We start from the raw sequence: 15,391 nt of genomic DNA on the forward strand, positions 1-15,391 counted from the left end.
TTAAAAAAAAAAAAAAAAAAAAAACAGCAAAAAAATTTGGATCCAAAACACTTGTTTCAATATCACAGCCCTCATATCATCTCTTATCTTTGTTGCTGATGTGCTACTGTCTTTTCATTAAAGTTATATCACAAATATGTTGCATATATATATATATATATATATATATATATATATATATATATATATATATATATATATATATATATATATATATATATAACATTTTGCTTTTCATCACTGATGCAATTAAGGAGAACAATCTAAACTCATGACACTGCTCCATCACACATGCACTAACTTTGTGACAAGTTTTTTTTTTTAAATAATACTTGCACAATCATATTTATGTGACAAAAAATTTCATAAAATTCTTTGCCTGAATGATTATTAATTTGAGTACAGCATGGTTTTAGTGCATTTCTTCAAATAAGCATCTTTCAGTGATGCATCATAAGTACAACATTCACTATATTAAATCACGTCAGATAGCATGCTGTGGATGTGCATGCTTTTTTTTTTTTTTTTATCATGATAAGAGAAAGAACAAGACTAAATTTCTAGGCAGAGGCTCCTTCCTAAAGAAAGCAAACAATAAATAAGGCTTGACACGCTGAGTAGGCACTGAAGGACATGGTTATGAGAAATGAGGCAAATAATTTAGTGAACTGGATAAAATGATTAACACACTTTCAACTGAGAAATGATAGAGGCCTCAGTGCAAATCTTAAATAGCATCTTAATACCTAACCTTGAATGTGGAACCTCACAGCTGACCAATCACAGTTGTTCTGACAGCAATGAGATCAGAGGCATGTGCATCCAGAGGGAAGGACATTATGATCAGGAAAGATTATGTGATGTTACTCTAATTCCCAAAGGTTATTTTAAGGACCATTTCATTAAAGGTCTGTGGCAAAGAACAGAAAAGAAATGATGCTGATGATGACAATCCATCTTTTAATTATACAGGACCAATATGATAAAACAGGGAAGAAATGATGCTGATGATGACAATCCATCCATACAGGACCAGTATGATAATATCATACTAGTCCTGTATAATTAAAAGATAGACTGTCATCATCAGCATAATTTCTTTTCTGTTCTTTGCACAGACCCTTAGTGAAATGGCCCTTAAAGTAACCTTTGGGAATTAGGATCACATCATGTAATCTCTCCTGATCATAACTGCCCCTTCCTTGTGGATATTATGCACAAGGCAGGTGAGGTTACTTGACGTGAAAACAAAGAATGATCATTTCCTATGTTAGTGCTGATGATATGACAGGCCATTAAGAGACTGCAATTTCCAAGACAAAAATTAAAAACGGTTACCTCTCTTGTGTAAATATATAGTTCCACGTGAGTAGAAACACCAAGCGGAAGGAGGGAGGTATCAAAGGAATATGACGACAGCGACAGCAGCTGGTATGAAGACCTTACTCAGTGAATCTACAACCCTTATGAACACATCATATTTATTAAAGCAGTACTATAAATTATACACATTTCATAAGTAACTGCCTTGTGTATTGTTCTTCCAGTATCAACCTCACACCTGCGTCACGACACACAGTCATTCTAGGCGGCGGATAAGATGACAAGTACAGGTTTCCTCAAAGCTGGAACACTGAGCCACAAGAGTGAATTCTTTCCAAAAGAGAAAATCACAAGCTGACTTCAAAAATTATAACTATACTCTAGATCAGTCCAAACTCACCTTCCCTCTCCTGCGCCACAGTTAATACGGACAACTATTCCTTGCGCCAGCAAGGTAAGGGAAAAATGTGTAATAAGACAACGCGCTGTTTACCCTCCGCTGCCCGTTTGTTTACTTCCAAAATATCCACATTACTGGACTTTGCTTTCTGTCTGCGGGGAAAGAGAAACAAGCCAACATAAATATATTATAAATTTATGTTATAAGCGAAAATGGCAAAAAAAATATAGAGACAATAACCAGAGATAAGTGTGGTCAATATAACTCAAACAAGACTGTGTTTTGTAAGGATCAAGATTGAATTTACAAGCTGCCAGCGAAAGGGCGGCGAGTGGGTAAGGAGACTCCTTTTTCTCTATTTTTCCACCAACCAACTTGAGTAAAGTTTGTGCTGTTTAACTAGATTAACAAACGTTCATACAAGCAAAGTTTGTTTTGCGGCAGTGTTCTTCTGTACATGTTTATTGTAGGCAACGTTATGATTAGCCACTACACATTCTTAGTTGATGTCTTTACCTATTTATCAGTCTACTTAGGAAAGTAGTGGTCTCTCTCTCTCTCTCTCTCTCTCTCTCTCTCTCTCTCTCTCTCTCTCTCTCTCTCTCTCTCTCCATTGGTCGTAAAGTTAGCGCAGGACAGTGTACGTGAGTTTTTCTCAATGAAAGTGGTTTGTGTATAAGGAGATGCAGTTATGCATGATGCTTTTCTTACTAGAACATCCGATGGTGAGGATTGAGTAGCCATCTCGTGATGGATAAATTCACATTAACTATCAGTCATAGGTATATAGTGATGAAACATGAGTGTTTAGAAGTGTTGAGGCAAGTTTCTCAACAGTCCAGCAAACTCTTGGAAGTAGTCTACATACATACCCACAGAGAAGTTATTAGGTTAGATGAGAGGGTATAATTGCAGTTTCCCCCAATAAACCGCACGTAAGTATGAAATGTCTCACGGTCTAGATCACACTGCTAGGAGCATTTCTAATCCCATATTACCTTGTCGCAAGTGAACAATAAGGTCGGGACGGAATTTCGAAGATTTACCTCAGTGTTTAGCTGGGATCCTGTTTCCACAGTCATTGAAAGGATATTGGGTGAAACTGCAAATGTACTGTATTTTATGTACAGCTACCCTACATTTTAGCTATATGAGTGTATGAGGCACGTATCACATAACTATGGCGACTGTCAATTTCTTTGTATACTTAGGGAATTTCTTTCACTTGTAGGAAAATATCCCTAGATTTTTTATATTTTTTGGGGGGAGTTACGTTATGTTTGAATAGATTAGGTTAGGTCAAGTAAGGTTAGGTTAGGATAGGTAAGATTATGTAAGGTTAGGTTAGGATAGGTAAGGTTAGGATAGGTTAGGATAGGTAAGGCTAGGTTAGGATAGGTTAAGTTAAGATGGGTAAGGTTAGGTTAGGATAGGTTAGGTTAGGATAGATTAGGATAGTTAAGGTTAGGTTAGGTTAGGTTAGGTTAGGATAGGTAAGGTTAGGTTAGGTTACTTTAGCTTTCTGGTTGTGTAGCCCCCTGGTTGTATTTGGCTTTTGGTTTGCTACATTTAGGAAATTTCCTTGACTTCTAGGGAAATTTCACTACATTTTCAAAGTCTACATATCACTCGTATGTGCCCCCCCCAAAAAAAAAAAAAAAAAAAAAAAAAAAACAGTTCCCCACAGGCCCCCGAGCTTGCTGGAGGGGTTGGGGGGTGTGGGTAGAGATTTGGGATATTGGGTGAAACTGCAAATTTACCAATAAGAGTAATAACTCTGAAATGTTTTCTTGATTATCAATGTAACAATCTTACCGCTGATGAAACATTCTTAAAGAAAGATGCCATTGTTTATTGAAGAGACATTTTTGGCAGATTACATTTTTTTTTTTTTTTTATGTAGGAGGGCCAAGGGCAACAAAAATCCAATAAATAAAAAAGCCCACTGAGATGCCAGTCCCAGAAGAGGGTCCAAAGCAGTAGTCAAAAATTGAAGGATAAGTGTCCTGAAACCTCCCTCTTGAAGGAATTCAAGTCATAGGAAGGTGGAAATACAGAAGTAGGCAGGGAGTTCCAGAGTTTACCAGATAAAGGGATAAATGATTGAGAATACTGGTTAACTCTTGCATTAGAGAGATGGACAGAATAGGGGTGAGAGAAAGAATAAAGTCTTGTGCAGCGAGGCCATGGGAGGAGGGGAGGCATGCAGTTAGCAAGTTCAGAAGAGCAGTTAGCATGAAAATAGCGGTAGAAGACAGCTAGAGATGCAACATTGTGGCGATGAGAAAGAGGCTGATGACAGTCAGTTAGAGGAGAGGAGTTGATGAGACGAAAAGCTTTTGATTCCACCCTGTCTAGAAGAGTGGTATGAGTGGAACCCCCCCCACAAGATGTGTGAAGCATACTCCATACATGGACAGATAAGGCCCTTGTACAGAGTTAGCAGCTGGGGGATGAGAAAAACTGGTGGAGATATCTCAGAATGCCTAACTTCATAGAAACTGTTTTAGCTAGAGATGAGATGTGAAGTTTCTAGTTCATATTATAAGTAAAGGACAGACCGAGGATGTTCATTATAGAAGAGGGGACAGTTGAGTGTCTTTGAAGAAGAGGAGATAGTTGTCTGGAAGGTTGTGTCGAGTTGATAGATGGAGGAATTGAGTTTTTGAGGCATTGAACAATACCAAGTTTGCTATGCCCCAATCAGAAATTTTTGAAAGATCAGAAGTCAGGCATTCTGTGGCTTCCCTGTGTGAAATGTTTACTTCCTGAAGGGTTGGACATCTATGAAAAGACAAGGAAAAGTGCTGGGTGGTATCATCAGCATAGGAGTGGATAGGACAAGAAGTTTGGTTTAGAAGGTCATTGATGAATAATAAGAAGAGAGTGGGTGACAGGACAGAACCCTAAGAAACACCAGTTAATAGATTTAGGAGAAGAACAGTGACCGTCTACCATAGCAGCAATAGAACAGTCAGAAAGGAAACTTGAGATGAAGTTACAGAGAGAAGGATAAAAGCTGTAGGAGGGTAGTTTGGAAATCAAAGCTTTGTGTCTTTTTGCTTGAGTTTTTCTCAATTAAAGTGGTTTGTGTATAAGGAGATGCAGTTCTGCATGATGCTTTTCTTACTAGAACATTATCTGACAGTGAAGATTGAGTTGTCATTGAAGACATCAAGGTTGGTCACTTATATAATTTTTTCCTATGCATCCCCATTGTCAGAACATCAACAAAAGTAATAATAACAAGAGTTTTTACTCAGTGTTACTACTGAGAGATATTAAAATGAAGCCAAACAAATAAAATGTGATGGTCTGTGTCCATGTCTGTCTTGGGATAGATTTTATCCTTCCCTTCCTTACATTTAGATAAGTCTTAATCTATGAGGAAGATGCACAGTCACAAGATGCACTTATATCCATCAGCATTAATGAATTTTCAGCAAGCTTGATTGTGTTGTCTTTTAGTCATTGTGTGAAGGCCACATCACTACTGATCCTTTGGTCCGTGTGTTCATTGCATGATTTAGGTTAAGATTTGTATTATTAATGTGCCATTATTTCATTTCTTACCCTACAAAACACAACTAGCTTGTCATATATGTCTTTTACAAACTTTCAACAATCATGGAAATGCTTTTTAAATAAAATTCAGTTACTACTTCTATTATGGTTGAAAATAGGAAATAAATAAGCTACTTATGGCTTGGCTTGCCATTTTGACTGAGTCTGGGTGCAGGCTGCTGTGCCTCCCTTGCTCCCCACTAACACAGCATGCCACGGTTTGATTAGGTTTGGTTTCACTCATATCAAATATACTGGCATGGTTGAGAGTGAATATTTGGGTCACTGCCAGGCTGAATGCCAGGGTATGAAGCCAAACATTTAAATTTGGGTGTATTTTGGTACCTTTTTTTTTTTTTTTTTTTTTTTTTTTTTTTTTTTTTTTTTTTTTACTTGGAAATCTGTTATATTCATGTGTCCTGAGAAAATTCACATTTGCATGAAAATAACAGGTTTCCAAGGAAAAAATTATCTCCATTTTAAAAAGCACCAAAAAAAACACCCAGAATTAAAATTAAAATGTCCAAGTTTGAACACTTAATAAATTAATCTTTACCATGATTTGTGCATACAGGAAATGTACAATATTTTTTGGATACAAAAATTATAAGCATGACATTTGCCTCATCAGTGGTAAGGTTTCACTTGACGGGTTTGTCATCCAACAACATAGTGTTCATGTGTGATACTTTAAACCCTTTTCCATATTTTGTCAGTATCATTAATTGCTTTATTACTCAGGAAATGAACAAAGGTGAAGCAAGAGGCATGAATGTGATGAATGTCATCATACCTGATGCAGTTTTATGGTTTCTAGTAACTTACCATATAGTATTTATCCTCATGAAAAATATCTAGGGTATTAATGTAACATAAAAAATTATATGAAGAATTATGTATGCTATCATAGGGACCAGTTTTAAATCGTTGCAGCTCGTAAGATTATCAGATTACTAACCTCCATATTAACCCTTACAGTATTTAGCATGTATATATACGTACCTCTCAGGGAAGTGTTTTGTATGTATATATACAATTTCATTTTTTACCCATATTATGGCCTTCAATTTTGTTTGTATTTATATATACAAACAAACCGTAACAAAGAATATTTTGACAAGTCAGGTGTGAAGTTTTCTTATACATATCTATCTTTTTGGCTCAAAATTATTATAGACTGAGTACCTCTGTAGGAACTGATATGTATTTGGGGATTATTTTCTTTTATGAATACCTGTGTCAATATGCATATAATATCAAAGCAATAAAATGAAATTGAAAGTTACAGTATAGGAGAGAGATAAAGATTTTCATTATAAATGTTGTGAACTTGGCTACACAGGGCAAGTTGCTGTGTTTTCCCTAAGATCATCACATATAAAAGTAAGTTATTTTCTCCTAAGTAATTACTTCTCAAATCTATAATCAGTAAGGCATAAGAAATAGGAAACAAGATTTCAGAGTAATCAGAAAGGAAAACTGAGTCATAAAATTTGTAGTACATTCTATTCTTTGAGAACTGTATGTGTAGTAGCCACGGCCATGAGGTGTAGGGTGTTGCCAGATGCACATTTTCTTGAATGTACAGTGTTTATTTGCAGGTATTTGTAATGTAAGGAAATATCTATATATTACACACACTATAGGGTTGTGGAAAGTGTATGTAAAGGTGAAAATAAAGGCTTTAAAAAATGTAAAAATAAAATTTCACATTCCTAGTCTGATATCATGAGCTCTGAAAAGGGAAAAATCCAAGAATCAAAATCGTGTGGCAGCCACACTTCAATTCATAGCACGGGAATAATGTATAATAATAATAATAATAATAATAATAATAATAATAATAATAATAATAATAATAATAATAATAATAGTAATAATAATAATAATAAAAATAATAATAATAATAATAATAATAATAATAATGGGGTGAATAAAAAAACATACAAAAAAAATGCAATCTGATAAAACCCCTATCTCTGACAAAGCACAACACTCTACTGGGTAAACTGGCTATCACTGGATTTCATAATATGACTCACTGCTGACATAAAGCTTCCCATCTGCTGGTGTAGGCTAACAGTCTTGTAACTGCTAGTGTGACAGTTTCCATGCTGCCACTAACTGCCTCCTAACTGCTGATGTAACAGTCACTTAATGCCAAAGAAATGTAACAGCCTGCTTAGTGTTGACTTCGGAGACCTGTTTCAGAGGCAGATCGACCCATTGACAGCTCCCATGAGAAGGAAGATGAGGTGTGGCTACCTGGGAATATAGTTAGAATGATTGCCAATCCAATGCATTAAGTAGATGTGTTTATTGTAGAATTACTTTTGTACTCAGGTGCAGTAGTAAGGGAAGTATATATATGTCATGTAGCAGGACACCCCAACACAAGCCAAGCAGGACTGGCTGTGACGTATCTTGTGGTCCAGCAGGTTAAGGCTTATTCTTTCAGCCTGTCAGATCCAGGTTTGGACCCTGATTACAACCACCTCCATTATTTACAATTGATTAACTTCTCACTATTTCATAATGGAGAACAAAATTCTTTATCTTGTCATTACACATGTTAGTGACCAAATGACTGCAACTTGTTGGGAATTTTTACAGGTGGTTGAGGTGTTGTGCTGGTGACTGGGGAGGATGGTGGTGACTGACGTGATGGAGCCAGGGCACGGGGCAAACGTGGATGGTGGAGGTCGAGGGATCTCCACTGCAACACTCTTGTCAGAACTGGATCGTTTCCTGGGTCTTGCCATGTCCACTGGTGACAAGAGGAGTCACAGTGGAAGGAGGGATGCTATGAGTGAGAGAGATGAACAGACTGCTGCCGAAACAGCGCTCTTCCTCCTGCGAAATCTTCCTCCTGCCCGGCCAGCAGCACTGGCATTTCTGGCTCACACACTTTCAAGTCAGGTGAATTAATTATATATTTTTCTTAATTTTTGACCTAAACATGACCTTCACTGTAGTTATATATTTTTTTCTTAATTTTTGGCCTAAATATACCTTCACTGTAACTCACAAGAGGCCCATGAGAGATGCTGGTTAATGTACAATTCAAGAGGTATGGGTATTATTTGTTGCTCTGGTATATGGCAATTACAGGTCTTGATGGAGATAAAAAAACAGATCAGGACAATGCCTGTTGATTTACTAAAACTTCATTGTTCATAACTACTTTTGCTATCATATTTAATGACTGATGCAAATTTATAGTAATTGTAACATTCAAACAATGACCAGTTATATTATCCATACCTGCGTGAGGTGCACAGAGGCTTTTTCTTCTGATGCTAATAATATTGAGTCTTACTCATATTTTGTATTACTGTTAATTCTCTTGTGCATCCCTCAGTCATTTGTATAAATAATAAATTTTTTTGTGTGATACATGAAACAGACTTCCATTTCATAAACTGAAATCAGAAACACTGGAATGCAATATACCCTTAAAACACTTCACAGTATAAAAAACTACGGGAGTGTCTTGACTAGTTGTGGGTGTTGCACACAGCAGGGCTTATTTTCAGAGGCCCCACCAACTATGCTTCATATATGGAGTGCATAAATGGAATTTTGGTGTGTGATTGGCCTAATTCCAATGAAGGGATAGTCAAAATGAATAACATTGCAGTGTGTAACAGGAAAACTATTACAGTTGAAAAGTTTTGTTTCCAAATTTTCTGAAATGGGATAAGACTTGCCCAGTTGTTGCTACTTGTAATACAGCTATCTTAAGATAGGTTGTGTTAGCTGCATGTATGCTAAGAAAATTGCTCAAGATATAGATGGTCACTGCCTTAAGATAAGAAAAGTAATCTTAAAGATAATAAAATAAGTCCCTTGACCTCAGGTGTCATCACACATTCGAGGATATAGCAGCGGCGAAGGTTCACGCAAGAATGAAACCCAAGATGAAGGCCTCTCAGGACAGCTGGAGAGTCTACTGGGTGACTTACTAGAGTCTGCCCCTGGAGTGTGGGGACCCTTGGTTAGTCAGTGGGCTGTGGAACAGCTAGGTCGTTGGTCAGTGGAGTGGGCCAACACTGTTGTGGGGCGAGGTGATGCCACTTTAGAAGAGGTGGTAGCAGGCTGGCTGTCATGCAGTCCAGCAAGGACTTTGGCTGCACTGACAGTGGAGTGTGTGGCTCATGATCCAGACACAGCAGTGGCTGCACTGCTTGATGCAAGTGCAGCAAGTGGACCAGCCCTGGACTGGCTTGTGGCTCATGTTGGCTGTTCCTTCCCAGCCACAGTCATCAGTCGGGTGCTGTCCCTGGGCCTTCGCAGCTTTGCATCCTGCCATGGGCGGCCACCTGAACACCAGCTTGCCAGTGTAAACAAGATCCTCAATCATTTGGCAGATCGACACCTGGCAGATATTCGTCGCAGCCTTCATGCCATCTTGCTTCGTACATTTGAGGGGGCAACAGATGCTGAGGCTCAGGCATCTGTTCCTTTCTTATTGTGTCTGGCTGTGACTAGCAGGTCCCGTGCAGTGCTTGCTGCTCTCACTTCAGGCATTGATACCCTCCTGATGCCTAGTGATCGCTTGGCTGCTCTTGCCAACCAGGTGAGCTGGTGGGTGCCACGATATTTTGTAAACCACTGCCAGTTGCAGGAAATGGTTGTTCATCTAGTGCTGGACACAGGAGGCTCTGCAGCTCCCTCAATCCTGCGTCTTCTACTCCAGGCCCTTGCACCAGCATCAAAGCTGCCTGGCTCTGTTGGGGGTGCTGTTAACAATATTCTGCAAGGAGTAGTAAGTGAGATATGCATGGTCACCTACATGAGACGAAACTCTGGTCCCGGCCGCATTCATATCCCTTTCTTGGTGGGTTTGCGTGGTGGAGGACTGGATGGCAGTGATGTGGGCATGGTGGTGGGTGGAAAGGCTGTGTCCCCTGTGGCTGGCCTGGTGGAGCAAATAATCTCAACACCTAGTAATGAAACCTTAATTAACCATTTGAAACAACTGATAACTCTCGTTGTTGTGCAGCAAGGACCTGCCACAGCAAACACAACACTAGGACATTTACTACGCTGCAGCACTAAGAATGGAGCAAGCGGTCATCAAGAAATTCTTTCTGCCGTCATCACAGCTCTTGTGGTGCACCAGACTGCTCGGCACACACACACATCAGCACTTTCCACAGCATTGGCTGGAACACTTCAGCCACAAATGGGAGCTTCTGCCATCCTGAATTCATTGAGTAGTTTAGAAACCCTTCTTTGCCAAAGCCACAAAGACAGAGTCCAAATTCATGCATCTTTGACTGATGCTCTATTGACCAACATTCCACTTCTAGCTGAGCTGATCAATGATCCTGTTCTTGGGACTGCTTGTATGCAAGTTCTCTGTCAGTTGCCTTTAAAGAAACCAATTCCTGTTGGTCATGTCCTATCCTTGAGTCATGCTGTTATTTTTTACTTTTTTAGTAGCTTACACCACACAAACTTGATTAAAAAGGTGTCAGGTGTTGGTAGATGTCAGCGTGTGTTGAGTCAACTGTCTTGCTCATCCCTTGGTCTGAACCAGATCATTAGGCTTCTGGTGGAAGGTGTGTTTCAGCCTGAGTGTGCTCATTTGTTTGGAGCAGTGAAGAAGGTAAACTTTGCATCAAAAGAGGTAAAGGGTGAGCTGCTGATCCAAGCTAATAGGCAGTTTAATTCCTGGGTCAAAGTACCTCAGTCTCATACAAGCATTTTCCACATGGGGACCATAGGCAGTGGTCGCCTGTCCCAGCACAACCACACCCCCATGCCTTCATCAGACACATTGAAATTTCACACACAGTTGCTGCTCAACACACTGAGTGTGTGCTGTGCAGCACAGACAAATGGAGAAGGTGCTTCTACTGTTGCCCTCCTACTAGTGGAGCTGATATCCCCTGACATAATGTTTAATGGCTTCCCTTGGCCAGAAGAATACATCAAATTTACCTTTGAGAGGGACCTGGCCATCAAGAACACATTTGAAGACTTCCCAGTTGCATGGCATCTGCTAGAGTTTGTAGCAACACACCGTGCTGCTCTGAGCTACTGTTCAGTGTTGGTGCGTGCTCTAACAGCTGCTCTCACAGCCTACTGGAACACTTGCCCCTTTGCTACTGCTCAGAATGCCCCAGAGGCTCTCTTTGCAACACAGCACCTCTTAGAGGTGATGGTAACTGCTCAGTTTCTTCCTGGTCCCTTGCGAGTTCTTCCCCAGATGGTAGCTCACCTGGCACCCTTTGAGATGGTATGCATCCTTCAGGATGTTTGGATGTTCATGAGGGACCACACACCCTCCCCAGATCGGTGGCAGGAGCTGCCCTCGGGCTACTACCAACGTGCCCCTGACCCTCCCTTGGTGCCAGGCTACACTGATCGCATTCAGCACATCATTCAGTCCAATGTTCATAAACTTGGACACCTCATGTCCTCCATGGTAAATGCCAAGTCATAGAGGACATGCTACCATTTTTCTTAAAAGAAAATTAATTAGCCTTAGGGAGGAGTTCTAGTTTTAATATATAATTGTTTTTTTAATAAATGCGCTGTGCTGCTAGTGTATATTTGCCTTACCTTTACAGACATTGTGAAAGGAAATAGAATAAAATATTGAGGGTCACTGCTTTATTACTTGCTTGATCAATTATAACTTGATTTGAAGATCAAATTGACTTAAAGACTATGCAGTTGGGACCAGACAGGCAGACAATCGGGATCTCACTCCTGCATTTCATACCAGATCTCAGTAACGTAATCTTCTTTATCCGGGGAATAGTACATGGTCCTGGGGATGAAAGGCGGTTTTAGTGGTGACATCTATTTGAGTAATGTTTAAGAGTTTTTATGGATGAAGATATATAGACAGTAAAAAAATTCAAAGATTAAATCTTACCCAAAGCAGTTCTCATAGTTGACAACCTTGACACCTGCTTCCTTGAGGTCCTTTTGTAGCATGAACTTTTGTATCTCCCAGTCTTCCATTGATAACTTCTTGCCCAAAAATGACCTGTTGAGGATAGATTTTTTAGGGCTTATACTGGCTTAGAAAGCAGTGAAACAAATAGTAAAATTATTGTAATGCTCAAGAATCATTTATCCAAAAATTTTTGTTGGCTTATTTTTAAAGAAAATAAACTGTTTAAATTTAGTGTTAACAAAATACTAAGATGGCTACTGAAAGGCAATGGTTGTGAATGATATCCACTATAAAGGAAGAAAATAAGTAGTGGTAATATAAGAATGAGGGATTTTCAGTTGAAGCATCAGCTTACCTTACAGCTACTTTCATGGTGTCCTTCCTGTTGATGACAACGTCCTCTACTGTGGGTGTGGGAGGGCTGGTCTGGTGCCTAGAGGGAAGGTAGTAGCACATTTCGATCTTCTTGATGCCAGTCAGCTCTGACATCTCCTTGTACATGGTCATTGGACCAGTCATGGCCAGCTCCTCACCTGCAGGGCACACACTGGCACAGTTATATTGTGTTTTTAGGGGTTAACAGGTTTTTTTTTTATGAATGTAAGGTTGGTGAAAAGCAACTACAATAGAAAAAAACCCTTATTTTGTAAAAAAAAAAGATAAACAAGTAGATAATAATAATAGAAAGTAAATAAACTAAATAATAGTAATAATAATAATTATTATAATATAAAGATAATAAATCTCTTCATCTTTTAGTCAAGGATGAAGTGATAGTCAAAGTGACAGCTGTATTAAACATAAATAGATTCCTTAATGCAGAGAATTCTATAAACAAGTGATTTCAGGTAACCCAAGGTGTCCTGATGTCATGGAAGGGAATATAGTACCCTCACAATTCCTCTGGGGATTATCCTTTTTATCTGTCCTAACTGCTGTCCAAAACTAATATTCTACTTATTCCTAAGTGCGATAGTCGTAAATGATAATAAAGATAATGATAAATGAATCAAATATAAAATAATATTGATAATGAATGAATGAATGAATTAAGACTAGGAAAAGCATAAAACTCAATTGCTGATGCCCAATGGTGCTCCTTGAAAGATTTTCCAGCTGTAAGAAAAAAAATCTTCAATTTCATTATCCTTCTGGTTCAACTGAGAAGAGGGAACCATTCGAGTATAAACAAAGGTGCCGATCGAAAGCTGAAACGGGACTTGTATGTCCTGACCAGCGAGCGAACTCTAATACTTGATATTAACTCTAATACTTGAGTTAAAACCATGTATTCTAAGGAGGACATATTTGTCCTCTTCGGCAGTAAAGGATTAACCCATACCCACCCAGGGAGTTCTCGCCGTTGATGTATTGGATCAGGCGAACAAACATCATCATCATCTCTCGCTTGCTTTTAATCTTGTCCCGGACGGAGCACGCCCACGCCGCTGGCTCGTATTCCCGCACCTCGTATGACTGTTGGGGCAGGGGAGGTTCAGACAGATTAGACAGGTCCCGCGCTGCGCTTGACCACACGTGAATTGAGAAGAACAGAATAATTTGTAGAAAGATGCTGTTCATCAACCTATATGATAGACAGAGTGATGAGTTAGATACCATATTAGTTTTGGACGGAAACATAGTGTGAAGAAAAACAAATCCACATCGGCTCCGACCGGCACGGTATTCGAACCCTGTGTTATCTTTGCTGTGAGCTGAGCGTGCTACGTACTACTAGGACACACCATTACTTGGCTATATTAATGTAGATAAAACAGATTAATTAAGACAAGCTAAGGTTCTGAGCACTTCCGTAAGAAAAATCGTCTTTCACTACATTAACAAATCCTTAATAAAGTCTATGCTGAACTACAATATAAACAGTACATTGGTTTACGTGAAAAGCAAAAAACGTATACTTGGTTACTCACCCCCTCGTCGCTGATCAACTGGTAGGGCGCAAACTCCTTGGGCTTCAGATCATCGTATTCCTGTCGTGGTGAAGAGTAACACGATGAAAGAAACAGTGGTTCTTGTATTTCATTTTCTTTGTCAATATTGGGTTCATGAAATTGTTTATGTCGAGCACCGAGGGAAAACTGTATCTCTAGAGTTACGAGTACACTTGAGAGTTGACCTTGTTCCTAATTAGTGAGTCTCTCTGGGTCAGAATGCGCAAGTGCTTCCGTCCGGCTAGCAGCTTTAGCCCACTTGAAGAATAATACTTACCATGGGCATGGCCGCGCAGATGCCGGTCCCGGCCAGTACAGCCAGCACCGCAACCAAGGCAGCGTCCCACATCTGCTGGTTAAGCAAATATTTCCATGTTGACAAACAACTTGTGTCTAATAATGAGGACATATTTAAGTGCAAAACAAGGCAGTTTAGTAAATCTTCAGCAATATATTATTAAGATGGAGGTATATTTGCTTGTCTTTTGGTTATTTACTTTTGTTCATTGGGAGAAAACCGCACAAAGTTCGTCAACAGAGGTAAGGGTCCCTTGCCAGTAGTCACAACGCTTATTTGGGTTAATAAGTAACGAGAAACATCAGAAAACTAGAAAGGCAGCTGACTGGTTGAGAGTAGAACGAAGAACTGAAAAAGAGGCAGAGACCACATACCTTCATCATGCTTGCCGTGGCCGTAGGTAGTGTCCTCCTCATCCCAACCCGGCCTGTTTATATCCTCCAGACTCTGCCATGCTTCATCTTATGCCACTGGTGTGTTGTGTAATGAACGGATGTGCGTTGTTGTGTCACGATGGCAAAGGGTAGGAGAGGGTGAAGGGGGTGACGGCAATGCTTTGTGGGGATAATTCAAGATAATGAGGGTGCTTTCTAAGGGACAGACCGGTGCGTGACGGCACTGTTAGCAGCGCAGAGTCTGTACGAATGTGTATGGAGAGGGGGAGTTATGGCCTAGGAAGGGCGTATCTTTCTTTATCTAGGATTGCACGGTTGCTTGCGGAGGGCGGAAAATTCTGGTCATTTAAACTGCTCCGAATAAGGAAGAAAAGGTCGGACAAACATTCATCAAGAGTGTTGGTATTATTCTATATATCAATTTCCTACAAAAATCATTAAACGGATAATGGAGTGGAAACGGTCTTCTTGTATACATTATTTAAGTGTTTTTATTTTTATTTATTTATTTTTTCCTCCTTTCCTGTATGGATGCCACCACAC

The 15,391-nt window shown here is 39.4% G+C and overlaps 3 protein-coding genes across 7 annotated transcripts in view; 1 reads left to right on the forward strand and 2 right to left on the reverse strand.

Annotated features, from left to right (window-relative positions):
• Window positions 1-1,846, reverse strand: part of LOC135104424 (telomerase-binding protein EST1A-like) — an 86,759-nt gene extending 84,913 nt beyond the window's left edge. Inside the window, exon 1 of the mRNA XM_064011829.1 lies at window positions 1,724-1,846. The gene's annotated coding sequence lies outside the window, so the exon portion shown is untranslated. The remainder of the gene's footprint in view (window positions 1-1,723) is intronic.
• Window positions 1,847-1,950: 104 nt separating this feature from the next.
• Window positions 1,951-15,391, forward strand: part of LOC135104426 (sodium-coupled monocarboxylate transporter 2-like) — a 38,583-nt gene continuing 25,142 nt past the window's right edge. The window contains exons 1-3 of one of the 4 annotated variants that reach the window (XM_064011833.1): window positions 1,951-2,058; window positions 7,901-8,206; window positions 9,147-11,843. In XM_064011833.1, the coding sequence (XP_063867903.1) occupies window positions 7,934-8,206; window positions 9,147-11,741 (2,868 nt within the window). In that variant the 5' untranslated portion in view covers window positions 1,951-2,058; window positions 7,901-7,933 and the 3' untranslated portion in view covers window positions 11,742-11,843. Of the gene's footprint in view, window positions 2,103-7,392; window positions 7,543-7,900; window positions 8,207-9,146; window positions 11,844-15,391 lie in introns of those variants that run through there. The other 3 variants (XM_064011834.1, XM_064011835.1, XM_064011836.1) reach the window with 3 other exon arrangements.
• On the reverse strand, window positions 11,897-14,909 carry LOC135104427 (heme-binding protein 2-like). Of its 2 annotated transcripts, none has more exons than XM_064011841.1 (7): window positions 14,828-14,909; window positions 14,433-14,504; window positions 14,135-14,194; window positions 13,550-13,679; window positions 12,559-12,736; window positions 12,180-12,293; window positions 11,897-12,071 (listed from the first exon to the last, which is right to left on the reverse strand). In XM_064011841.1, exons 1-7 carry the CDS (start codon window positions 14,867-14,869, stop codon window positions 12,005-12,007), a joined length of 663 nt encoding a protein of 220 aa, XP_063867911.1. In that variant the 5' UTR covers window positions 14,870-14,909; the 3' UTR covers window positions 11,897-12,004. The 2 variants fall into 2 exon arrangements, with proteins under 2 accessions (XP_063867911.1, XP_063867910.1); XM_064011840.1 differs by having other exon boundaries at window positions 14,433-14,507.

This window comes from Scylla paramamosain, chromosome 10 (genome assembly GCF_035594125.1).
Source record: "Scylla paramamosain isolate STU-SP2022 chromosome 10, ASM3559412v1, whole genome shotgun sequence".
In the NCBI taxonomy this organism is placed as follows: Eukaryota; Metazoa; Arthropoda; class Malacostraca; order Decapoda; family Portunidae; genus Scylla; species Scylla paramamosain.